Raw genomic sequence first — 26,714 nt, 5'->3', positions numbered from 1 at the left:
GTCGGAGTTGTAGGTTGTACGCATGTATTCACTATCCAGTCAGTAATCATTGCTCACATCCACTACATTATGGCCAGGCCAAGTGGTGTACAGACGTGCTACAGGAGCACGATTTCTCCACACCTAGTGCGACTTTTGTACGGGAGTATGATTTTCTCCATAGGAATGTGGTATTTGTATAGGAGAGCGCTCGTTTCTTGACAGAGAAATCCTTTTGGCCCTTTTGTGCCACCGTAAATACTGACATGGACCACTGCAACGGTTTTCTTGGTCCATCGGCACATTGGGCAGAGCAGGTCGCTCGCAAAATATTATGTCACCATGATTACTCTACTAACAGAGTATTGGGACATTACTGTAGTCTATACAGTAATCTGTGCCATCGCGTTCAAATACAGTCCTGCTAGGGACTACTAAACGTTTTCTCTCTTCAGTAGTCCCTGGTACTGTATAACAAGCTGGGTCTTGATGGTTGTATTTAGCTAAGTTAGTTTTAGTATTATTTATTGAATTCACCTGCATGATTTTAAAGGAAGGTTCGCAACTTCCCATTGCAAAGAAATTTCAGTACGGTCCAGTAGAGAAAGTTGAAGGGATCTAATTGGATGCACACTACAGTGTACAGTGTACAGTATGTACTGTAGACAAGAACTCCAAAGTACTGTACTAGTCTTTACCACAGTTTTGCAAAAGGATGACGCTACAGATAACTTGCATCAAAAATAATGACTTGACATCGGCTTGGCCCTAGTAAACGTATTGTCGGGTTGTGTACCAATAAAATCCTTGATGTGCAATTCAAATTTCACCCAAGGTTGATTTTTGGTTTGTGTGAGTGGAATTTTTCTATAAGACTCTCTGTTTTCTTTGCGTTTTTTGCTGAATATTGACGTTTTATGAGTGAGATTTTCCAGTTGGAGTTTGTCCAAAATGAAGACAGTGTCATATTGTACTACGTCATGGTACTGTACGTATAGTGTGTGCATTGTGCAAGCACTGTCAAAACATTGTCAGTCCTACAGTACACAGTACTGTACACTGTACAGTACTGTACTGTACAGCACGATAGAAACTAGAACAGTGAGGTGGTTAGAAGAAAATGCTCTACAGGGAAAAAGGTCTACAGTACAGTCTTCTCAATAGTAGATTATACTGTTGAGTGTACAGCTTGTCTCAGGCCATTTTGCCCAAAAACTTTGAAAATAAAATAATGAAATTTCAGTCGATTTTCAATAAAATACAAGTCAATCGATAGAGGAAGAGTTCAATTACAAGAATCTGTACACTACAGTCTGATACTCCAATGGTGTCGTCATTCTCTTGCCATACTGTACACTGTACATTACAGTACAGTATCGTAGTTGGTGGAGATGTAGACACTGTTCGTTCATTTTGCTGTCGTCTGTATGACGGTGCACTGTAGCATGGACTACTGTACTAGAAGAAAATATTTCTGCTGCTCCATGACTGTAGCGTACTGTAGCCAGAGAGAACTGCACCCAGACAGAAAAGCCGAGTCAGCTGTACTATACTGACCCTACGTAGCGCTACGCACCTCAAGGGTGAAATGCACGCGCAGCTGACCTACTTTACAGTGTACAGTACTGTACAGTAAGGCCAAACCGTCAATCCAAAAGCTTTGTACTGTACTGGATGCCACTAGTGCCTGCCTGGCTCATATCCACTGCCAGTGTATCATCGTTAGGTCGGACATCGTGTGCTTCTTCTTTTGGCAAAGAAGCAAGTCAACGAGACGTTGAGGAACAAATGCATATCGAAGATTTTGATGCGCTTAAAGTGTGGCTAACAAATCGTTTACAACCTATGTATGTATTGTAAATCTAGTTTATCTTTTTCAACGCTTGTGTATGTGGATTGTCATTGGCAATCTTGCACTTTTCTCTTTGACGACATGACTGTTCTCGTTGTACGCTACGCACTGTAGCCAAAGGGAAGGTACAGACAGTAGATTTGCTTTTGATACAGTATGTCCGCGTGGTCAAATCCTGGTTGGCTACTTGATGCAATCACTCACTATCCAACTTTTCAATCGTGGACAACACGTTAATGTTCTGTTAGCATTCTATTGACAGAGAAAGGTTAGATTGAGAGCTTGTTATCAAGCAGTCATACTGGAAGAAAGAACAAAATTAATTACTCATTGCACTATGTCAATCTCGACATCGTGACAGCTTCTACTACTGTACTCTTAGCTCGCCAAACCAAACAAAATCTCATCTTTAAACCATGATTACGATATCCCTCGTCGTATGGATCAATAGTTTAATGGCGTACGTGCCATGTCTGCATCATGATCCATAATTACTACAGTTTTTCTATTTTTTTCTTTTATCCAGGATGATAGTTCAAGTCCATGGACACATTTTTATTCCATTTAGACAGATAATTAGCGTTGAGCAATGGAGAGTACAACACTGACCCCGACGTAATTGCCTGACAAGGTAGCAATGTCAAGTCCGGTCTTGATGCATTATACAGTGTTTACGTAAGGTCGATAGGTCCTATCGTTTGCGTACAATGTTGAGGAGAGAGATTGACTAACCGGTGTAGAAATGATTACTAAACATTATCAAAATGGTTCTTCCGTGATAATACAGCTGAAAGAGTGTGTTATGTAATTGCCTTACATTAGAATTTCCCCTCGTTCAATGCACAACTGTTTCAAAATACTGATGCGCTTGATAGTATGATTTAGTATCGAAATGTTAACATACACGTAGCGGGTGATTTCCAAAATAGTCGGTGTTGATGGTAAGGGATAGAATGATTGATGATCACCATAGAGGACTTTCCAAAGACTAATGATCATCATACATTGAACGCAACAGCGATTGATCGTCTACCAAATACTTGTAGGCAATGCACCTTGTAAACGTCAATGAAAGCTAGTAATGGGTTGATGCATTTTTCCTGACATGATCAATCGTGATGGCTATTGCCATTGATTGTATGCAATGAACGCTTTTGGACGTATAATCATGCACTCCATGATAAGAGTATGCCTAGAATGCTACATTATGGACATACTGTATAAAGTAGTAAAATAGTAGGATGGAATGGTAAAGACTATTTATACCAACCGCTATCGATGACAAGTCTTCTTTTCCCTGCATACCAACGAATCGATACGTTGACGTACAGTATATTATTCTTGTTTATTCGATAAAGTTGGAAGCATAGATTAGACAATTGGCCATCTTCATGGCTACCGAGCAATTATCCCTATCTATTGACCGGGTGTATTTATTGTGTTGCTTTTTCTCTTCATTTTTTAGTTGCGATGCTGATCCTAACGCCTTGGCTAAGTATGTAATAGCTTTAGTTAAAAAAGAAAAACCAAATAACGAGGTCAAGAATATCTGTCTAAATCAGTTAGAAGTTTTTCTTGCTTCAGGTAAAAAATTAACTTTTCATCACAGTCGTATGAATTCTTAAACTAGAGTGTATATTGTGTCAAAATCAATACGTATTAGCTTATAAATACTGTCATTAATAAAATACTATCCTTAACAATGATATTGTCTTGCGATAACTGCTACAATGATACTGTACAATGTATATACGAGTAGATCATTGATACGATAACATTCTATTTAGTAACGGTAAAAATATCATCTTTTCATTTATCATTGACTCATTGGTTCAATACGAGTAGTATAAATGTTAGTTCTCCACGGTGTAGCGTAAAGATGGATGTTTCTACGGCTAATGTTCATTGTCTAAATAGGCTGTATTGCAATTGAGTACATGGAATAACGAATTAGCTACGATAATATTGATCTGCTATACGATAAATTATAAAATAAAAACAAAATTGTACAGATGCTTTGTCTACTATCCATGCCGGATACTATTAGTCTAATTTTAATTATTCAATTTGTAGAAACTACCAACTTCGTCAATGAATTATTTGATGCCTTGAAAAAGAAAGCATATTTATCAGTAGATGATACTACGACTGATGCTCCAGGCATCGACAATGCACCCAATGTTGATAGAAGAATATCACACTACGAGGTAGAAATGTTAATACTTTTGTTGTTGACTCAATCGGTATACTTATGTGTACAAATATTACAAGTGGTTTTATTCTTGCACATAGTAATATTCATTATTGGTAAAAATAATCATAATATCTCTTAGAGAATGTTGGCATGACAGTTACTTTTGTCTGTGTTACTTGTAGCGGCTATTTTAAGTGGAATATATATATTAATTTTCTATTGATTATTCTATTCTCCTCATTCTCTCTTATCTTTACCTAGACCCTTGATGATGATGAGAGAGATTTTAGGAGGGCACCACGGTCGCGTAACGACGAAGACAGAATCGAAGAGTCTGTCGAACATAATAATAATAATGAGCCAACTGGCATTCATGTTGTAGTCTCCACTAGCAATAGAAGATCTAAGCGTCGACCGGAAGATGATGGACGAATAGGTACGTATCCATGGCATGATTCTAATTATCCTATAAAGGATGCTTTAATCATTGAATATTATAGCTAGCACCTTTGATTAAATAGATTTTACTCGAAATGTATTGATATTTGGTAATTATTCTTAATAGGACAACATGATAGAATTAATCGCGGCAGACAGCGAACCGATAGACGGTCAGATCGTGGAAAAAATGAGATGAAAAATTTAGCGGATGTTGGTGATAGGGAAGCACCGGGCACGGTCAACGCTAATAATAGGTTAGATGTATGATCATAATGATTAGCTGTTAATACAAGTCGGTCATATTCTATTTTAATCAATAGATTTAATGGTTTAAATTTTAGGGTACGCTTCCCTCCGAAAATTCAACAACGATGCCGTGATTACGATGGTATATCATTAATAGCCATTCATTACTTAAGCAATAATTACTTACCACGAGTACGGATATGCTTATAAAAGTGGTATTTGTAGTAATTTGTACTATTCAACAATTTCAACAGAAAAGGGATTTTGTGTGCGCGGTGAAACTTGTCCGTATGACCATGGCAATGACGCGGTTGTAGTTGAAGACACACAACAATTAAGATTACCAGCATCTGATATACTTGTAGTTGATAATGGTAATAGACCTCCATTTCGCGTTGGACCTGGAAGGATGCAACATCATAACCCTCCGCCTAATATGATGCCCATTGTACGTCCAGTTCCACCTGGATTAAGATCTTCTATGCCTCCACCACCGCCAATGCAAGCATCAAGAATGTCTATGCCGCCACCTAGACAACCAGGAGGTCCTATTCGCGGTAAAAGATTACCCTTCTCGGGTATGCAAACACACTTACTATTATTGGTATTGTTGTCAATAAATCATCACCCTGTAGTTATGGATCTGCAGATTGAATCATGCCTTATAAAAATATTGTACTAGTTTTCCTAATTCTTGTACATTAATATATGGATATATATTATTTTCACTATTTAAAGGGAATGATGCCTATAACCCTGAACAGCCTTCGTTTGAAGGTAGAGCTATGATGCCGCCACCGGTATGGCCACTTAGAACGCCTACGTCAGAAATGAATTCCGGTAAACCTATGTCAGGTAAATATGAAATTTTTCCCTTACATGATAAAGTACTTTTTTTCCATGACATTGATAATATTTCTTGAATATAATTTTATACAGATTTACCCAGGTTTAAACCGCCCATGTCGGATGTTAATAATGAAATGAATAAAAAACGAGTTGCTGAAATGGATGATACTGGACCTCCCCAAAAACGTCGCTTCGATTATAATCGTCTTGGCTTTAAAAGCAAGGCCAGAATTAGAGATTCAGTTACTCTAGAAATTAGAAAAATTCCACAGGAATTAAACACTATAACGAAGTTGAACGAACATTTTGGAAAATTTGGTAATATTATGAATATTCAGGTATGTTGCCTTAACTTGCTATCCATTTTTCGGCACAGTTCACAGGGTAAAAAATCGCATATCCATGATTTTGTTACCAAAATATTGTGCAAAATTAATCTCTTTTTGCAACCCATGGCTAGTTAACTAAGCAACTAGTTGTGTTACTTAAAACTGAGGACATGAATAAAAATTGATCATTAACTGGCATTGATTATGCCTTTATAAATCTTAGTTGTCAGATTTAATTGTCTTATTGTGTTAATACTTACTTCCATTAGATTGGCGTCGAAGGGGATAAACAAGCTGCATTAATTCAGTTTTCAACTCACGCTGAAGCTAAAAGTGCTCATGATAGCCCAGAAGCTGTTCTAAATAATAGATTTATTAAAGTTTTTTGGAAAATTGACCCAATACCGGAAACTGAGGTAGTTATCAGTGTATTCTTATTTCTATTATCATGGAAATATTAACGTTATCAGAGCATAAATTTTTATTGTTGCATTATGCACAGCAAAAACCGGATGATGATAAAGATTCTCAGCCCAGTAATGCTACAGAGCTTGCGAATGTTGGTGATAATTCTTCAAAACCATCAGTTGTGCCAAACAAGGTGAGCTTACGGTTAATGAAACAAAATATAATTTATAGGACATACGAAAATAGAAATATGATGATGATTTTACACATTCTATGACATAGTTTCATAATCCTGAGGCGTTTAAGATGTCTCGTAGCGCAGCAGCAACGCCCACTGCTGGAAATAGTAGTAAGGTAAGCTTACGCTTATTACATTTGGCTAGTATAGCTCCTACTCATCCGTGTATATCTTATTATTGATAATTTTTTCAGGATATCGTACAAAAAAGATTAGAAATACAAAAACAGTCTCAAGATTTATATCAGAAATTAATTACGCAGTATAAGGTAACATATTAAGAAATGAATTTCTGAGAAGTTGTTACTATATACAAAAGTAGATTAGGATTTTGATTAGTTAATGTTCATTTCAGATTCTTGCTAAGAAATTGAATGATACAAAAAATCCGAAAGAACGTGATTTTATACTTCAGGTCATCATTATGTTACCATTTAATGAATGATCATATAATTAGTGTTACAATTATAGATCATTGGACTAATTGATAACTATACTTGTTCCTACAGTCACTTAAAAAATTAAACGAAGATATCGATTCGGTTAAAAATAGGCTAGTTTCAGTTCCAAAATCTCGAAAAGATGTAAGTGTAATACAAAAATGGTTCATAGAACATTATATTTCTTTGATTGTACGGATAAGATATTAATTCCGTTAATAGGCCCAAAAGGAGCTATTAGATAAAGAATTAGAGCTGCTGTCAAAGCAAAATAGCGGTGAAGACACTGCAGAGTTAGAAAAAAGGGTTGAACTATTAAAGAAAGAGGTATTGATCACTGACATTATTTGATTTATCCTGTATATTTATTGTTATATTTTTTGAAAGGCGACAGATCTTGGATTAATTGAAAGCCCGAACAAACCATTTCATGGAAGGATTCGCCGAAAGCAACTACGTGGTAGATGGAGCACGAGATTTAGAGGTCGTGGTAGAGGACACGCTGCTGTTTCAAGTAGATCTGTTTTAGATAAGAGGACATCACAATTAAGCGTCCAAGGCCTATCAATGGACGATAAAGACGACATTATTACACATTTTACTGTAAGGGATTTGTTAATTTCTCTTCCTTGTTCATAGCTACTTTGATTGAATGGCATTGATAATGATTTCATTGGTAAATAATTATAGTATAATTTTCTTTAAATATTGCAGCAATTTGGTAACGTTACTGGAGTTGACGTTGGCGAAAATGATCACGTAATCGTTAAATTCTCAACTAGGAAAGAGGCGGAAATTGTTAGTATAAGATTTTGTTGTTTAGTTTGAGTAACAATGTTATATTTATATAACATTAACATCACACTATATCCTTTTTTCTGCACTATGTGTTAATTAGGCCGCTGTAAAAGGAGTCATCTACAAAACGAAATCTTTAGTATTTTCATGGTATAATCCTAAGCCCCAATCGGAGCCACAAAAAATGGTAACAGAGGAGAAACAGGAACTAGACTTAGAATCTGCTCTATTAGCTGATGACATGACAGAAGATAGTAATAAGGTTGATAAACTTTCTTTCTTATATTGTTTACCGTAAAAAGATGATAAAGAAGAAGGTAAAAATTAAACAATTACTTTATCACATTAGGAACCGGAAGGTTCTATGAACGTATCAGATAATGAAGGTTTGTCGTCCAGTGAGGATAGTTTGTTACTGGATGAAGAGGATGAAGCTGATGAAGATAGGCCGTGGAGGCGATAGAGTTTAAATTTTTATTTTCTTATTGGACATTGCTTCAATGAATGAATTTCTTATTAGTATAATTTAATGTACTGTAAATTAAGCTATGCAACATGTACGAAAGAAAGATTTCTTGTTTATAACTATTTGTTACTTTTCGATGTCCTTTAATGTTCTTTGCTATATAGATCATTTGCAATTAAGTAAATTGTTATCAGGAGTTGTAATATCCAATCCAAATTATGGTTATGCGATTGTTCTGGCTATTGACTTTAGATGGCAAAATTCTATGGTGTATAGTACAGCCAGTTGTGTATAACAGAATCTATAGAAGATTCTTTTGTACAATTTTTATTGCTTAATATTCGTATATCTACCGTAATGTTATGTAGAATTTATATCCATCCTTAACCTTATCGATTGGTTAAAAATTCATATCAAATAATACTATTAATGGTCCACATTCGTTACCTTTTGCGATAAAATTGTTGTAAACTTAGTAATGGAAATGTACTTGCCTAAGCTAGAAAAACCGATTACATTTGTATAGAGCTAATGACTTATCTCGCAAACAAAAGTCGTTACAGATTATCATGAAAGTTTTTTTGTAATTGATTTGAATTGTAATGTGTTTACATAATTCATTAATTCGCACTTCCTAATCATTAACTACCTAAGAACCACTTTTAATAGTGAAAGTTTACTCTTTGTATAATATTATATTGACCATCATCTGATGAACTCGGCCGAAGTTCAGGAACTGTAACGTCAAATCAGTTATTCAAGTATCGCAAAAATGGTATTGATCTCAAGCATCTTGCCTAACGAAGTTGTAGCTACGAAAAGACTACGGTTGATATCATTATATTGTATTACAAATGAATGCTTTAAAACCATTTTAATTCAGATAACGATCTTTCCCAGTAAAGGTATTATGACTTCATTTGTCCGTTACTTATGAAGATAATACTTCCACATTTATGCATTCTCTTGTGATATAAACATTAGCGATGCACTAGTAAAACACGAACGAATTTACTTATATATGTATTCAATAACTGCTACTACAAATAAATGACCCAATTAATTTAGCTCATAATGTTATTATATCTCATGTACAAAAGGCGACAGATCTATTGGTTATTTATGCGAATAACAAAAATTTGCAGTAATAGATTTCGAGCGTAACTAACTGTTCATGGCTTGTAGCTGAATACATACGATAAATTTTCCACGAAAATTAGTCTTAAATTTAATGAAATATTGCAAGAAGTTTTATTAATAATTGATACACCATTTTAGTTTAACAGACTCTAGATAATATGTGTAAGTATACACTGAATATATACTTGCGAGTATATATGTAACATTTGGAAAAATTTTCAAAGTATGTACCGGACGATAGCCAATTTTATCTAGTATGCAGTATTAATTAAACCGACTCTAAATTTTCCGCATCCTGATGTTGCGATAACCATTTTTGAACGGTTGGAACTAATAAACCACCAAATAAGATTTGCAAAGGATGGTAGATCAAAAGAGGAATAGATAACAATGATAATTGGCTGTAGCCACCGAAGACAATTTTAAGTACTGGCATACCTAGTTTCGTAACCATAACCATACGTAAGATAGATGAAAGTTGTCGAAATGACGATCAATAAATCCAGTATTAGCATCAATTAATTAATTAAATTAAAATACAAGTAAGAGTTTTAACTACCTAGAGTCAGAGACTTATGAGTGCCACAAAAGACGGCCGCCACGACATCTTTCGATTTGAATCTCAGCCTACAGATAATACGAAAAGGACAGTACATCGTTAATTTGTCGTTAATTGATACTAAGGGAATACTTGGTGTTGAATTTAATTTATTTTAACCTCGTCGATGCTTGAAAGAGGAAAGCCATGAAGACTACCTGACATAAAAATACTTATAAAAGCAATAGCAAGATCGTAAAGATTATATTTGTAGAACATGAAATAACAATAATTAATTTTTCACGCTACCTAAAAGAACAATAGCCAAGAAACTGCCCATTGGAATACTACTTGCGGCATCACCTGCAACAACGGTAATCGTTTGCATGTTTGTGTTATTTATATTTGTAAATTGTGGGATTACAATGGATAGTGGAATGAAGATGTCATAGTTACCACTGAAGGTGTCACAGAATGTGGTATAAATTATGATTAGGAGGATACAACTATAAGCCAAAATATGGAAATGAATCATTTCTTAGTCTTATACGTATGAAAATAAGTACCATACGTATTCCTTTAATAATTAATTCTAATCCGAATCTGAATTAACCTTCCAATTGTCCCAATGGGCGGTTTAGTAGTCTCTAACCAGTTTTTAACATACATTCTAACAATCTAGTAAAACATATTGTATATCAATCAGATTTATTATTAATAATAAAGATTATAATTCTACTTTGACAACATAATCTAGGGCATCATAATCTATATTCACAGTATAATACAACACAGAAAGGAAGACTCTTTTGCTCTAGCATCAAGGTAATTGTAACAAGCTACATCAAATTTTGTAGTCACTACAGAATTGGGTTACTGCAGAAAGATAGGACTTACCTGGCCTAATACCAATGGTAAAACTACAGTTAATCCTAATTTAGTAAATACCGACAGAAATGGAACAGTAGCGGCAGATCCAAGCTGTTTTAAAAGTTACGATTAATTAATGATCGTAGGCAATATTAGTACTGCTGTATAGTGATTTAGGTGAAATTGGCGCAATCTTTCAAAATTAGTGACTTACAGTTGCAAGTAGCAATAACGGTGTTACAATGACACCCTATGACATAGAATAAAAACATTGATAATATTAATTGCTACAAGAATTGATGTAATCATGATATGATAAAGTTATCCTATGTCATAGAATAGAAATAAAATGTTAATCGCTATAAAAAATTAATCTAGACATGACATGATAACTTTGCTTATCTTACCAGAAAGCTACCAAATGCTGAATTAAAGATGGCACCAGCCTGGAAGTTGTATAAATTCAATAATGGAATAGATGATAAAGCCTATATCTAATAACTATAATCGATAGTTACCTCGTTACCACCAGATGCTTTAGTGAGTATTACAGCAGAAGAGACAGGAGGAGGCATACAGCTTACAACGATCAATCTGTGATTTATAGTCAATAAATAGAGGACAATGTAGTACACGAATCAATATAATTGTTGTACAGAGTCGACATGATGACAGCAATGTTTTTCAATTGTATTCTTTAGCTTACCCTTTCAATAACCATTCATCAATCGCTAAGTGCTTCAGCATTGCCACTAAAATATTAACAAATATTGGCACGACAATAAAGGTAAATCCTTGAATAAGCGCGTGCAGACGATAGTTGGTAAAGGATTTGAGTAATTCCTATTCGAAGCCAGAGAAATGTATAGAATTGATTGTAGCTTTTCAATGATGCTTACAACAGTACTGTACTGTAAATGAAGTTTTATATGGGAATAGTGACTGTAAAATGCAGGTATTTCAAAATGAAGAACATAAATACTAATTTACTACAGTATCTCTACTTTTATGGCATGATGCAGTAAAGAGGAAGCTTCTTATTAAGAATTAGTTTGCTACAATGTAATCCATGCTCGAAACTGAAAACCATCGCAGTAGAATCACTGTATAGTATGCGTATTACGCAAGATACTCGTTTGTTCTAACCATCATTATCATTGCTTTTACTGGAGCTTATTTATTGTCAACTTTGTGATTAGAAAAGAGTTTTATCTACGGTTATGTAATAGTTTATGTAATGCTATAGCAAGGAATAACTTCCGAAAATAAAAAAATAAAAAATCTACAGTGGAGCTCCAGCTAAAATTCTTCGATGATCGATGATCAATACTATGACTAGTAATAAATCAGATGATAAGACGAAATTGTAATACGTGGTGATACTCGTTGTTGGTCGCTTTGATAGTCATGACTGTGGCAATCAGACTCTAATCAAATAGTGTAATGGATTTCAAATAGGAGGCATAAATTTCAGCCTACCGACATCAAAATTGACTTACTTCACTGCGTAAAGATATACCGCTGTTAAAGAAGATGATGGAAACAGCAAAGTATTTAATAGTAATTTCAGGTTTGAGCAGACCTTGAGGTGAGGATTAATCAAGCGCAACAGTGTCAGCAAGTTTGTATAAGATGAACAAGATCTACTCAAGTTCATTTCCTTCTTACCTCCAGTCTTGCCAATAGTGGGTTGCAATTTAGCCAATAAGATGGATAATACAATTCCAAGTAAGAACCATTCTTTTCTTAATTTACTTGCAACACTAGCAATCATTTTGATTTACTGGATCACCTACGAAATACACACGACATTGATGAAAACGAGTAGGATATCATCGACTAGATCATGGCGTCTAAACACTAGTATATTGTGCAATCTTTAATCTGATTACTTGTAGATTAACAGCGAGCAAAGATATTCACGGTAAGTATGATGAAGATTTATTTAATCTTGTTGATAATTTCAATCAATAAATCAATGGAAGGACAATACAATGGTTGATCTTGTCCCATCACCACGTCAACGTGGCTATCTTTTACATCTCAATTCTCTAACTCACCTATCGTCTAACTTTCTCAACAAGATGCTTTAAAAACAGATTGACTATAACCCTATAATATCCTCAACTTAAATCAGTTGATTCGTATCAATGATGAAAGTGATCGCTAGCCATAGTGGAAGTTTGCAGCAGCAAGATTGCGATTACTTTCTAGCCAAATTGATTCACTTCCTTAAAAGTACGATTGCGCATGACCGTGTGGTAAGTCGCTTTTACTATGACATTAAGCTGGTGCGCTACAGAGGTGCCAGACCGCCGGACGTACCAATTAGAATCACTACAAATCATCAACTGAATGGCGATTGGATTGGACAATGGACGGTCGGACACATCGAGGCATCCTAAAACTCTATACTTGAAAGGCGAAATGGACATCCTTTTCTGTCCGTCCGTGATCTGGGATTTCTCTTTCTTCTATCCTGATACCTCGATCATAATGTCCTAAGCTAATCACTTTTAAAATAGCTAGCTTTAAAATAACTGCAGGAACTTATGGATAATAATTCTATTTCTCTTATTCTATCGAGAATTTCCCGCTCTATCATGGACTACTACAAATTTTAAGTAGGAATTTCAAGTATTCCACGCGCCTATGTAACAGTAATGTACAACGCGTTGCAACGATAGACGTCATTAACCGAGTTGTAGGACAGATTGTAGGGGAAGATTTCAATTTGCCCAATGTTATAACCAAATTGGTTGTAATACCCTCAAAAATAAGCTAGAGAAGTTCAAACTAGAGACATTCATTTCCTCAAAAATGCTACAATAAAAAAACCTAAAGTTGGTTTAAAATTCCAATTTACATTTTGCATCATAGCATATTTTATGTCCATATTTACTACTGTAGCAGGGTAAAATCTACCTTATGTGGTAGTATCTACACCCGGCATTTGCCAAGTAGCGTGCTTTAAAACTAGATATTATTAACTGATAGATATTGTTGTAATATTAAATGTTTATATTTTTTAGAAGTCAAAGCTAACTGCAGCTATCAAAACTGTCTGACTCGCTAGTACCGTATGTGCAAGCTAAGGTCGAGAGAAGAACGTGAATAAGGGCGTTCAGTACAAGAAAGGAAAAAAATTGCGCAAATTGATTCATTTTTCTGGTCTTTCTACTATACTCTATTACTCTATTGATCCGCATACTTCCTCTACCTGCCTCCTCACTCGACCACTAACGCTAAGCATATCGAAATGGTTTAAAATGACTGACCGATTTCAAAAAAATTAAAACCTGACCGTCCCATCCATAGACTTGTTCCCGAACTACTTAGATCAATCTGATTAAGCGCATTTAACTTCAACCTGTTTCTACATATGCAATAATATAGAAAATAAAGTGAGCAATTCTCTTCCTGAAACTTGTACCTGACTGACTTAGGGTAACAAAGTTCTCTTCTCTAAAACAGCTATCTCTCTCTCGTCTACAGTCTATAACAAGAAAGGCATATTATTACATGGACTACCGATGGACTACCCAATACCCAAGCCGTGATCGAGAATTGTGTTGTACTCCATTTTATCCCCTATCGTGCCATGGGATCGGATAGGTATGGAGTAGTCCATGATTAGACAATTGCATTATGACAGTGAGGTTGTACTAGAAACAGCTTCAATGAGGAATATTTTGGAGTCTCCAATTAACCCCACAAACTATGTGTCTGGTGAAAAATTGTATTTATTTTGAAGGGCATTTGTACTATTGTACATCGACCAACTGTTTCCAGTGGGCACGCGATTACTGTCTGCGTGCATATGATAGAGTCCGAATGACCATAGCCATGTAATTCATATTGTATACTGGCTGCAAACTAGTTTATTTCTTACTGACTTTAGTGTCTGATAACTATGTCTACAACGTGTAGCTTATTGGATATCACAGGTCTTGTCTTGACTTTGCATATATCTTTTAAACTCTTAGGTGACAGAAGCGATTAAGAAATGTTGACAAAACTAGCAATAGTCTATAGCATAGACTGGTACTAAATCAGCAGACGTACCGATCATATTAATTATTGCTGCTATCTAAAAAGAGATATGAAGAATAGCTTAATACCTGAACTTTATCCATTTTCACTATACTTTATTCAACTTGAAGGAATGCTTCCATATTGGAAGTTTCAATGCAAGAATAAGACGTTTTATATTTCATAACATTACAGTGAATATAAAGGCAATATTAACAATCATATTGAACAATTATATAATAAAATCTAAAGGTCAACAACCCATCAAACTATACGAAACTGCAGTAGATAAGTATTTTCTATTCTTGGATTTCTTAACGAAAATACTTGATTCAATCAAGACAAGAATAAATTTGTTACCAAAACAACCCCCCTCCCAATCCCTAGGCCAGAATCAGTAGTTTTCAGATATACAGTAGAAGAGTATAGAGTCAATGAGATTAAAGTAGAAATGCTTCTGTACAGTAGAACTACCATAATGGCCTAGTTGCAAAATAAAATTGTTAAAGCTATCATTTGTTCTAAGGAAAACTTGCTATATAATATAATATTTGCATAAAAAAGAAACAAATTAAAATAACTTTGAAGCGTGGATAAACATCCCTTCTTATGTGTCCATTAGCATATTGAAGCGTATGCAATTTTATAACTTAAAGTATGCAGTTTACATTTATACAGCATGAAATTGTTCCTATCATGACGAACGACTTGCATGTATTTCAATTTCTCTGACCGATTTATCGAGAGGTATTGAAATACCATTTTGAGCCAAAATAGGTACAATCATCAAGTTGATGCAGCCATGGACCACTAGAACAAGGCCTTATTCAATTGGCTTATTTTAGTCGTCCACACTACATCTTAGTAATACTAATTAAAAAATTCTACATAGATTAGCTATCCACCATAACAAATAAAACAAACTGCAAAAGATTAAACTTCCATTTCCCAGACTAATTTATAGGAATGTGCTAGCGCACCTTTGCAAGCTAGGATGGTCACTATCATCAAGTTGGTACACTTCAGCAACCTTAATTTCGCGTAATTTGGCTACAATTGCTTGAAATGTTATTCGTTCCGCTAGTTTTGATTTCCAACATGCCAACATGATATCATATCTATACAACATAGAGCCCAAACTGTCAATTTCCGCCGTCTCTTGGTCACAATAACAACAACTCAATTCGGCTATAAGCACTTACATTGAATCAGGGCAATGATTGGGTTGGCTAAGTCGATAGCCGCTACTAACATAATGCAATAATACATCGACATCGTCGGCAATGTTATAATAAGGCAATTCCCCTTGAAAAAAATAGAAATGACAAGATGAATTAATCCTAACAAAGTAAAATGCAACATCATACTGGACATGATCGCTACCAATCACCTTTATTATACTTACCTAATGTATATAATTCCCACAAAACAATGCCATAAGACCAACTAATGAAAAAATAAATTACAAATTATATTTTGCATAATCATCTCGTGCTATTAAACCTTCTAGTGACAATAATTTTAAAGCAATTTTATTGGCGTACACATCGTTTTCAACAGTTAAAATCCCATCGCTTAAAGTTTGCATAGACATCCATCGGATTGGAAGTTGAACCTAAATTATTCAAAATTGGACTGTGGTCAAGATTGGTACTTGCACAGATTCTACTGCTCTAGATGAACTTGGATACGATCATGCAAGAATTTCCTACTGTATTTCTCTCGCTACCTTATTTGCAGCGGTAGTCTCCGAATCTTCTTCTCCTTGCATCTCATTCGTATTAGTTTGGACTCCATAATCAGCTACTTTTAGTACCATGTTAGAGCAAACTAATACGGTCGCTGCTCGTAGGTTACCATGAATTGTCTAGAAAGAAATCATGTTGATCAATGCACGTATATAGATGTTGATTTCTCATTACTCTTTAATCTAATTTTCTACAGAATATTGGTCGATATAAACCAATGTTGATGCGTTCTAGTTCTCTACTGCTATTATTGCTTTTAGCCAAGTTTCTAAAAATCATGCTATCGAATAGAATCAAAGCCCAACCTCCATTCGTGATAAATGGTGCATTCCTTTCGCTATTTGGCATGCAAAATCTCCAAGAGTAGCAAGATTGAATCCTGCTTCATTATAATCAAAACTTGGTTCAAATTCTTCTCTCTTGTACCGTAGAAATGACTCTAAGTCTCCATAGCTGGCATATTCTAATATCAGTAGTAAACTCTCTAATGAAAACAGAGAAATGAAATAGCAAGTAAGGTAATACTCTATGTATCGTGTAAACGAGATAGAATACGGCTGATATATTCTAATAGCAGTAATAAACTCTCGAATTAAATAAGTATATGAAATTGCAAGGTAGTTTTATGGTCTACAAATTGTGTAAAATAAGGAAGAATGCTGTTGATAGATTCTAGTAATAGCGAAAAGCTCTTCTACTAAATTAGAGAAAAAAAAATTTTGAATTAATGCACTACATATTGCGTAGAATGAGATAGAATACTGTAGCGATACTTTCTTTACTTGAGAATCAATTTGAAATTACAGGCTTTAATCGTGTTAAAGTAATACTATTTTTTCCCCGGTAACTAGAGTAATTTCTATTTATCTTACAATTATATACCTATTGAAGGCCTAAAAAGTTTATAAGTTTTCTTTAAATTATTATAACCTAGAATTAGCTGTGTCAGTAGACTTAATCGATTAAATATTTAGTATAAAGTGATATAACACAAATTATTTGCAATAGTATCTTACGTAATCTCGCCTGTATTATGTTAAATTAGCATGCAAGTTCGACGAAATAATGCAATTTTCATGACATGAGAGATGACAACTGTTCTTATTTGTAAATATATGAAAAATAAATTTCAATCAATCGGCCAATATTACCTTTGCTATGTTTAGATTCAAAGCTGGCTCCAAGTAACGACAATAAATTTTTATGCGCTCCAATTTTCAATAGCATATTTAGTTCATCATAGAAAGCACTGTGTTGCTGAATTGTACAACCGTCTATAAAAAATGATTAGCATGAAGATCATTAACCAACTATATGACACTTTATGTTGGCTGTCTATTGCAGAGGCAAACTTTACGAATAGCAAAATACTCTAAATCTAATTCATTTTTAATGCAATTTTATATGTAACCTTAGAGCAATCTGTTTTTACCTGATAATTGCTTTACAAGAACGGTAGATTTCCATTCATGTGGTACAATTTTATATACGGATCCACGATGAATAGAACCATGCATCGTACTTTCAAACAATCTTTCACCAATTGCTATCCGACCTCTAGATACATGCATATGTTTAGGATAAGGTAAGTTAGAAGTAATGCTAGCATAAATGCTACTGGCTCTTTCTGATGGTCGACGAAAAGAGGATACGCTCGATGATTGATCAATATCTGTGAATTCTGTATGAGCTCGAATGCCTGCCATTTCATCATCGTTCCTTACACTACGAAAATGGGCCCCGTTTCGCTCTATTCGAACATTTTTGCGCAATAAAACACGATAGGCAAACACGAAACATGATATCGCAATAATTAGCAAGACCAATAAGGTAGTTATACCTAAAGACCGTGAAATAGGACAGAATGAGTTACAAATTAATCTCCTGTTATTTTATTAGGTGAATTATTAGAATTGTAAATATTTCTATATCCACCTATTCATAAAATAATATTAGGTCCTGATTAAAATAGTTCGATCAGAATGAAATTTAGTATTGACTTGTTATTTTAGACATGACTGATCGAAATCGAAATGTTATTTATTTATCTGGAAATGGTGCTAAAATATCTTACTTATAATAGTTGAATTAATGCAGTCAATAAATCACGAAACTAATTTATCATATTATTGATAGTATACCTAAAGGTAAAATGATGTTTATTATTGTATTATCCTCAGGATGAATAGTTTGAATATCTTGTGATGTTGCTGACGTTGTCATGGGCTTAGATGCTGGAATATAGGCAGAAGATATCAAGCTTTAGTAAATTCAATTTTAATATAATCATCATAGAATAACCTTTGCTTGACTGCATGAGTAATTCAATTAATTGTAACTTTTTCAAATTGTAAATATTGTCGATATCTGATTAAATTTCTATCTTATTCAGATTATAGATTACTTGGTTGATACTTTGGAATAACAACATCAATAGTAATTGAATCTCTTCCGGCCACATTTTGCGCTATACATCGTAGTTGCGCTTTCCCATCTTGAATTCGAGAATCCAATATGTAACAACCACGTTGAGTTGGCAGCATTAAGTTATTCTCACCACTATTTACTGTCCACCATGTTATGTTTGGTGTGGGTAATCCATCAGCTTGACAGCAGACACTCCAAGGTTTACTAGCGTTAGGCAATATTTCATTTTGTGATTTAGCCAATTCTCGATTAATTACGGGTGGAGCTGCGGGTTATAATAAAGTGCTGTTAACAAATAAATAATACTATCCTGACCTACATCGAATACTAAAATGTTCTTTATATCAAAAATAACATAGCACGAGGATTCTGATAGCAGTTATATTGATTATAGAGTACAATAATAGTCTTACAAAAATTAATATATGCTACGCTTACACGAAAATATATCCTTTGGTTCTGGAGAAAAACTTAGATTACGTATATCGAGTATCCAAATCGGACATACTTTAGCATTATAAACGTGATGATTTATACAGTATTGGGCAAGAAATCTATTTTGCTATTTTCATCAAAGATGCGCATATAGTGGAATTGAAAGAGCTGTATATTAATTAAGATTAAGGATGTCGGCGAATTGATGCTACCAATTTAAATCGAATGAAAGGATATGGAAAATGATAATATACCGTAGTGATTATGTAAGTGCATACCTATTTAGAGAAATGAAATATTGTAAGGTATGCATAAGATTCAAATCGTAGCAAATTGACGCTATAAACTTAAATTTGATAATGAGTATGAAAACGATGGTATACTGGTTATATATTATCAGGGTACATCCTAGGTTTAAGCGGAAGAGAATGCATTGGTCGCTCATTGAATGTACATGTAGTTAGATACTTCGAACGTAATAAGTCGATGTACATGCATTTATCTAAATAAGAGCTCATCAACTTGAAATATCAATTCCACTTATTCAGTTAGACTGTTGCATATCAAAATAGATGTAAGGTTGCATAAATCATGCAAGTTATGATATAGGAAATTATAGAACAATTTAAAAAATTAAGGTCTTACCACAACGGGGAACGCTACATGCTTCTGAACGTCTGCTAATTGATGAAGTAAAGCACCAAGGTCCATCATTTGAATTATCTGGATTACGGCAGTAATTATGATCACCAAGGCCAAATTCAGGATAAGCTGCTGGTGTAAATGAATGCCGATGTGGATATTGTGACAACCAGTTCTGACAAATTAGTCCTGATTTTGTACGATCTTGTCCGCCACGATAGGTTGTACCTTTACCTAGCATACATTCCCTAGTGATAGGATAGAATTGGATACTTTCCTCGGTAGGCATCGTGTTGATCGTTTTATTGACTAACAATATAATCACAACAGGTTTTAAATTAGTTTAGTTCAAATGCTTAACAATTTCCGTATTTCTATCATAAATTAATATTTTTTCCCAAAGAAATCGATCAAGTATCAACTTACTACAACTGCACTTATTATATATTTATAACATGTGGTCTTATGTTATAAGCAATAAAGCATTCTTAGCTAGACATTAATGTAACGATGTAATTTGCAAGCAGATACGAGATATCGAATACAAAAGTCTAAGCAGATTCGTCTACGCTAAAGTATGATCCCGCAGCATAGTATTTCGATATTTACCTAAGTTACTGATTTCTAAACAGATTATCTATGGTAATTTAAGGCTTGGCTTTGTAATATAATATCTGCCTATTGGCATTGGTTGCTATAATTTTGAATAGCTCCTTTTAGAGACAACCTCTAACGAATAGAATTGCCTTGATATCAGTGTTATCAAAATTATGAATTCCAATTCGTAAACGATATTTTATAGACTAGAATGCCTTTTAAATTTAAGTTTATTTTATGAAAGCAAAATTCAGCTTGTATGTATAGTTTGACAGCTTAGGGTGCTTACCAACTTTACAGTTGTCTACTCTGCAATATTCCCAGCGTTTTGATTCTTGAGATATATAGCAGTAAGGTTTTCTTTTAGTGCCACCGGGGTTACGGCAGTAATTATGCCTTGCATTGGGTGATTCGTCGGAACTTAATTGATTATCTTGCCATGCTTGACATTTTTGACCACTTTGTGTTATGGCTGCTGTGCCTTGATAATTAGCACCATCACCGATGTAACAATCCTCATCTAATCAAGAATGGGACATGTATCATATAGCAATCAAACAAGCGACAGTCTAATACATAAGTAAATCTAGTGATGCTGTAATTCTAATAATATTTCTATTGCAGTATTTCACATAGTTATTGCATGATAATCTAATGGGAAATACTAAAAGCGTAACAAGTGGTTTGCATTTTTAATATTTTAATGACAGAATATTAGTTTAGTAATTTACTTGAAAAAATAATTTAACTTCCGTAGCCGAACCGGTAGAACAGAGAATAGCTAAGTGATATATATCAATGTAATACTATAGTGTGGTAAACTTACTGCACTTTTCCACTTGGCAATAATCCCAAGAAATATTTTTAGACACTGTATAGCACCATGGTCTATTACGATCAGAACTGCTTGGATTACGGCAGTAATTGCTAATTAATCCGGCATTAGGGTTACTTTCAGGGCCATAAGGATGTGAATGAGGCATTTGAAGCTTCCAAGCTTGGCAAGGAATTCCATTTCTCGTTTTATTATGATATCCACGATAGGATTTGCCTTGGCGTATATAACATTCTAAATTCGATAATGTTTGTTGACTATAACCTACAATTACAGAAGAAGAGCCAAATTAGCTGCATTGTAGGATTAGCTGACAACTTTATTAGGATAAAGGTCATATATTAAAGCGTGATAACTTTTCAGCTGACTTTATAGTTGCCCGTATAATTTATTAATACATTGTGCAAAACTGATCGATATTGTAAAATGTGAGCCGAAACTAAGGAGCTTTACGTTACTTGTTAATTTTGAACATAATTTTAAATTCCTTTTTGATGTAAGTGTATTTTACTATAAATGTCGATAGAAAACTCTTAATACTTATGATTGATTCCGTGTTGCAAATTTTTAAAGATCAAATTAGATCAGCAGCTTTACATCAATAGTTAGTTTCGAACATGATTTTAATTCCTTTAGATATACGCGTATATTATTGTAAATATCAATAGAGAACTTTTATACTTATACCTAATTTCCTACTGTAAATTTTTAAACACCGAATTAGCTAAGCAGCTTTACATTACCATTTAGTTTCGAACGTAATTTTATATTCCTTTTTGATATACGGGTATATTATAGTCAATATCAGTTAAAAACTCTTTATACTTATACTTAATTTCCTCTTGTAAATTTTTAAACACCGAATTTTCTAGAAAAGTGTTGTCTAAATTAAGAAAACTGAATCGTGAAAATCTTACTGAAGGATATATTCTAAACTTTGAACTAAACACAGCATATATTTTTCAACTCTTGCCAAGTTAAAGGGAAGAAAGAATGATCTTTAGTTTGATGGGAAATAAATATTAAGATATCAAATGAAACATTTTAATTTTCAATATTAGTAGTTTGCCTTCCTATGATTATTTTCCTTTTCATGACCACTAAAACTTGCGATTATGTGCAAAATCGTAAATCCTTACTAGTTTCTGAAGCTTATATAGCATATATTGAAATGTCACCCACAAAATCAAGATTTTATTGCAGTAATTGTGCCGCTGTGCGGAATAAAATTGAATGGATCTGAAAAAATGGTTCGTATCACTAATTTAATTTACACATCTAACATGATCAAGTGGTGAATTAAGCATGATTTGAAGTAGTAAATTTCTTTTAGCTTAGAAGTCTGTTTATATTCGGTATATTACTTCTCCCCTTCAAGGAAGACAGCTCTGGCTTACGGTCAATAAGGGATATTAAATTACTACCTTTCCTGCTAATTAGGGCTTAAGATGGATAAAATGATACCCCTCAAGCCTCTTGCTGGGAAGAAGGCTTAGCTTCGAGAACTAGAAATAAAATGCCTTCACTGCTCAACACTTCTTTCTTCTATATATTCAATGATGGATTAAGCTAGTCGAATACAAGTATGCACTGTATCTTCGTATAATGTCTTAAATATTTCAAAAATGTCCATTGCAGGTACGGTTTACGCATAGATACATATAGAGCTGAAAAGCTGCTACTGGAATAATTTTAGCTCTCGTATGAACAATAAGAACCCATAATAGATCTGCAGATAGCAATCATTTAAGTAATTTAAATAAAAAAATCTACAACTATTTGAATATAACATCTCGCAACATCAAAGACATAGTCTGAATGTTCATTTTAAATAATCTAGTTATATTACCCGAAATACAAGGTCAAAGATTTGTGCTTACTTTACGCTCATAATTTTTGTTTACTTAATAGAGAAATTCATGGCATGATTCTCAGGTTGATGGCTATAATACCATAGTCTGGATTCGATATAATTAAATTTTATAGTATTTCATGTTACTCAGATGACTATTTACGTACTTAACGCCTTTAATTACTTATTTATATAAAAATTAAACTAAGGATAAAGGTCGCATTGCGTAGAGAATGATGAGAAAAATTTAAAAATCGATCAAACTGTTCCTAGATAATACGATAGAATTTCGATATCGTTAGTCTCACGATAAATTACTTGGTACTTTATGGAGTGAATTGTATATAAATTACTGCAGTATTATCTGCAAATGCTATCCATTAGGTCGATACGATTTTACGTACAAGAAATATTTTTTACTGAAAGGATTCAGAAATTAAATGAGTTATCTATCTTAAATTGCTAATAGTAGCAGATAATTGCACTCTATTTCACGAAAAATTCCTTTAATTCAATATTGCATCAAAATGTCTAGTTTAAAATCAAAATTATTTTGCCATATAAGCCTTAATTGTCTACAATGTGTATTACATAACTGGAAAATTTTGTTATTTTACATATGGAGGGGTATAAATCTATTGCCATGCTCGTAGACAGTACTGTTATCAATTCACATGAGTGCAAAATTTTTCTTTTCGCATCTTTTTAATAAATGCTCTTAAATTTGGATGTTATATTGTAAATAATTTTACAGTTTTACTATATTACGAAAGGAGTAGAAGGACTGTAAAAATAATTATCGGAAAAATGTAAAAAGAATTGATGAAGAAATGTAAGCAATGATAACATTCCATTAGAAATAGCTGACATTCAAAGAACACCATGAATAATATGTAATAGCAAATATCCGTAAATCTCTAACCTAAACTAGGTAGCAGCAATATCCATCCAAGATTGACTAGCAACTGCCATAGGCTTAATCTTGATAGCGCCATAGAGAAGCAGTCTAGATAAAAAAGTTTACAATATATTGGACCCTATTGAACTAATAGTGGTACTCGAATGAGAATGAAATGACGAAATTATTCAATTTTAATAAAATTAGAATGAGCCTCTTGATAAGAGAATACTTGCCTGGCTGTTGTACTGCAAGTGTAGAAAAATGGGACTGAAATTCTCATTAGCTATAAAGCAGTATAGTATAATTCTTTTCTTAAACATCGTCCTGTAGCGTTATTTTCTTTGAATTGTGATCAATAACCACCTGCCGAAGGATAAAATGATTTATTTATATTTTTATGTAAGATTTGACGATTTGGATTGGCTGTTGATTTTATTATCTCAGACCACTAGGGTCAAAATTTATTGAATGTTTATATATATATAATTCGATTTTAGTTCATAACGAGGTATGAAATACCTCTGACAACTAAGTAACAGGTATTCAGACAGGTCGGCGTATACGTGCATCTAGTAATAATATAAATATACAATTCTACTTTTTGATTTTGTTTGTAATGACTAAAACATCCAATGCTCAGTCGTCATAACAAGATGCAGTAAAAAACAATCAAAATAACGACACCACGCTGTTTTATAGCGTCGATGTCTTTGTCTGATGCTAGATTTGCATTAAAGGAAGGATATTGCTACGACAAATGATCATGCTGTTAGGACGAAAATATCGTAAAATATGTCGCAACTTTAATTGCCGTGTACTCTCATAATAATTACCTATACAAGATATTTGGACAACATGGATTAATAAAAAGGATAAAATCATGATCATTAGTATGATACAAGATAAATTGCCACTATAATCTATTATTTTTATAATAGATTCAAGTATTGAATAAATTATAATTAAACGTAAATGTTACACAAGTTATTTTTGAGGATTGATGTTGTCTAGTGGTTTCAACATCTATCCCAGTTGAGAAATTGTGCAATAATGGAAGAGTACGCCAAAGCCTAAATGAATTAATAATTTATGATTAATATATGACGTAAAATTACACAAGAACATCATATGGTTACGTATCGTAAATAAAGTAACCCCGTGAAAAATTAAGATGTTTGTAATATCATTCTTTGCTAAAGCAAGCAAATTTGCATGATATGCTAATGTGTAATATTTAGAGTCGCATTATATCCATGTCTATAACCCAAAAGCGTCTTTTGATTAAGTTAATAAATGCGATATGTGAAATCGCACTGCCTATTATAAAAATGGTCATTGAATATTTTAAGCATCAATAAAAATATGGTAAAGATTTAATGAAAATTAAGGATATCAATCATTTTAGTTTGTAGAAATGATGATAGAAATAGGATATTTTACCTAGCAGTAACCGGAACAAACGTATAGGGAATTAAGTAACATTAGTACAATGGCAATAGCAAACTGATTGCTCCCGAATGTTGTGCTATTCTGCGTTTACCTACATTACCACATTTATAACATACATATGCTAAGTTGCTGATCGAGTTAATTAATTTAACATTATCAGCCTGTTACTAGAGTATCCGTGAATGCTGACTAAATACATTAAATTAAATAGTAGAAATGATTGGAGGCATAAAATGTGCAAGTTATTTACAGAAGAATAACATAGGAATCGATGAAAAGTTTAATAATATTGGTATAGAAGATATGAATAAATTCATTGTTTCTTTATGCTAGTGAAAGCTGCTTATCGTCCTCTCATTTCATTATGAAATCGTTATCATACTTAATGGAGGTATTTTGTGCATTATTTATAATAACATATCTGATTGAATTGGAGAATTACACTTTGTGCAACACACGAATGAAAGAATTTAACAAAGTATTTATGCCTTAAACGAACTAGGATATATATAGCTCATAATCAGTACAAGCTCAATAAATAGCTTACTCAATTACATAAGTAGATGCTAGGAAAGGAGTTAAGGTAACATTGCTGTTCTGTTATGATAGAACAATCATTTGATCACATATATATATCTACCAATTGAAATTTAGGTTGGTGGTATAGGATTATTCAGAGTTGGAAATACACACAGCGTTATTTTCAAGTAGTAAACAGAAAATTATAATTACAGAAAAAGCATGTCATACACATAAACAAAGATGATGAAATAAAAAGAAGCTATTGTAACTAGAACGGCATTAAGAATGAACTGTTACAGCAGTAAGTTCTCAATTATGTGTCAATAGATATTAGAAGTTTCACAAATAATAATATTAAGTTTCAAAATTTTGGAATTATTTCTTTTATTCAGATACTGTCAGTAACAAGCAAAATAATTTATTATTCGTTACTACCAGTTATAGCACTCATGACAGAAATATTGATGATTTTTCGGAACTTTATAT

At 33.5% G+C, this 26,714-nt stretch overlaps 4 protein-coding genes across 4 annotated transcripts; 1 reads left to right on the top strand and 3 right to left on the bottom strand.

The window, feature by feature from the left end:
• Positions 1-1,653: 1,653 nt before the first annotated feature.
• TRIADDRAFT_56265 (uncharacterized protein) lies at positions 1,654-8,237 on the top strand (the record flags this gene model as incomplete). The annotated part of the gene is made up of 20 exons (XM_002112740.1): positions 1,654-1,826; positions 3,297-3,415; positions 3,905-4,038; positions 4,287-4,461; positions 4,591-4,720; positions 4,808-4,854; positions 4,967-5,290; positions 5,451-5,567; positions 5,652-5,899; positions 6,160-6,306; positions 6,393-6,491; positions 6,581-6,652; positions 6,731-6,805; positions 6,892-6,951; positions 7,046-7,120; positions 7,199-7,303; positions 7,364-7,579; positions 7,691-7,774; positions 7,875-8,036; positions 8,124-8,237. The coding sequence occupies 20 exons, from the start codon at positions 1,654-1,656 to the stop codon at positions 8,235-8,237; spliced, it is 2,676 nt and encodes an 891-aa protein (XP_002112776.1).
• A 1,411-nt stretch (positions 8,238-9,648) lies between these two features.
• Positions 9,649-12,562, bottom strand: TRIADDRAFT_25902 (uncharacterized protein; the record flags this gene model as incomplete). Its single annotated transcript, XM_002112311.1, has 11 exons — positions 9,649-9,818; positions 9,937-9,987; positions 10,252-10,424; positions 10,532-10,596; positions 10,816-10,899; positions 11,003-11,038; positions 11,196-11,234; positions 11,307-11,382; positions 11,495-11,631; positions 12,288-12,370; positions 12,457-12,562. The coding sequence occupies 11 exons, from the start codon at positions 12,560-12,562 to the stop codon at positions 9,649-9,651; spliced, it is 1,020 nt and encodes a 339-aa protein (XP_002112347.1).
• Positions 12,563-20,055: 7,493 nt separating this feature from the next.
• On the bottom strand, positions 20,056-20,361 carry TRIADDRAFT_25104 (uncharacterized protein; the record flags this gene model as incomplete). The annotated part of the gene is made up of 1 exon (XM_002112310.1): positions 20,056-20,361. One exon carries the CDS (start codon positions 20,359-20,361, stop codon positions 20,056-20,058), a length of 306 nt encoding a protein of 101 aa, XP_002112346.1.
• A 1,114-nt stretch (positions 20,362-21,475) lies between these two features.
• TRIADDRAFT_25473 (uncharacterized protein) lies at positions 21,476-21,739 on the bottom strand (the record flags this gene model as incomplete). Its single annotated transcript, XM_002112309.1, has 1 exon — positions 21,476-21,739. A coding segment is annotated over one exon (264 nt), but the record flags the coding sequence as incomplete, so codon positions are not given.
• Between the last annotated feature and the right edge of the window lie 4,975 nt (positions 21,740-26,714).

This window comes from Trichoplax adhaerens, genomic scaffold (assembly GCF_000150275.1).
Source record: "Trichoplax adhaerens TRIADscaffold_5 genomic scaffold, whole genome shotgun sequence".
Classification (NCBI taxonomy): Eukaryota; Metazoa; Placozoa; class Uniplacotomia; order Trichoplacea; family Trichoplacidae; genus Trichoplax; species Trichoplax adhaerens.
Note: the sequence above shows the minus strand (reverse complement) of the source record. Positions and strands in the feature narration are given on the sequence as shown.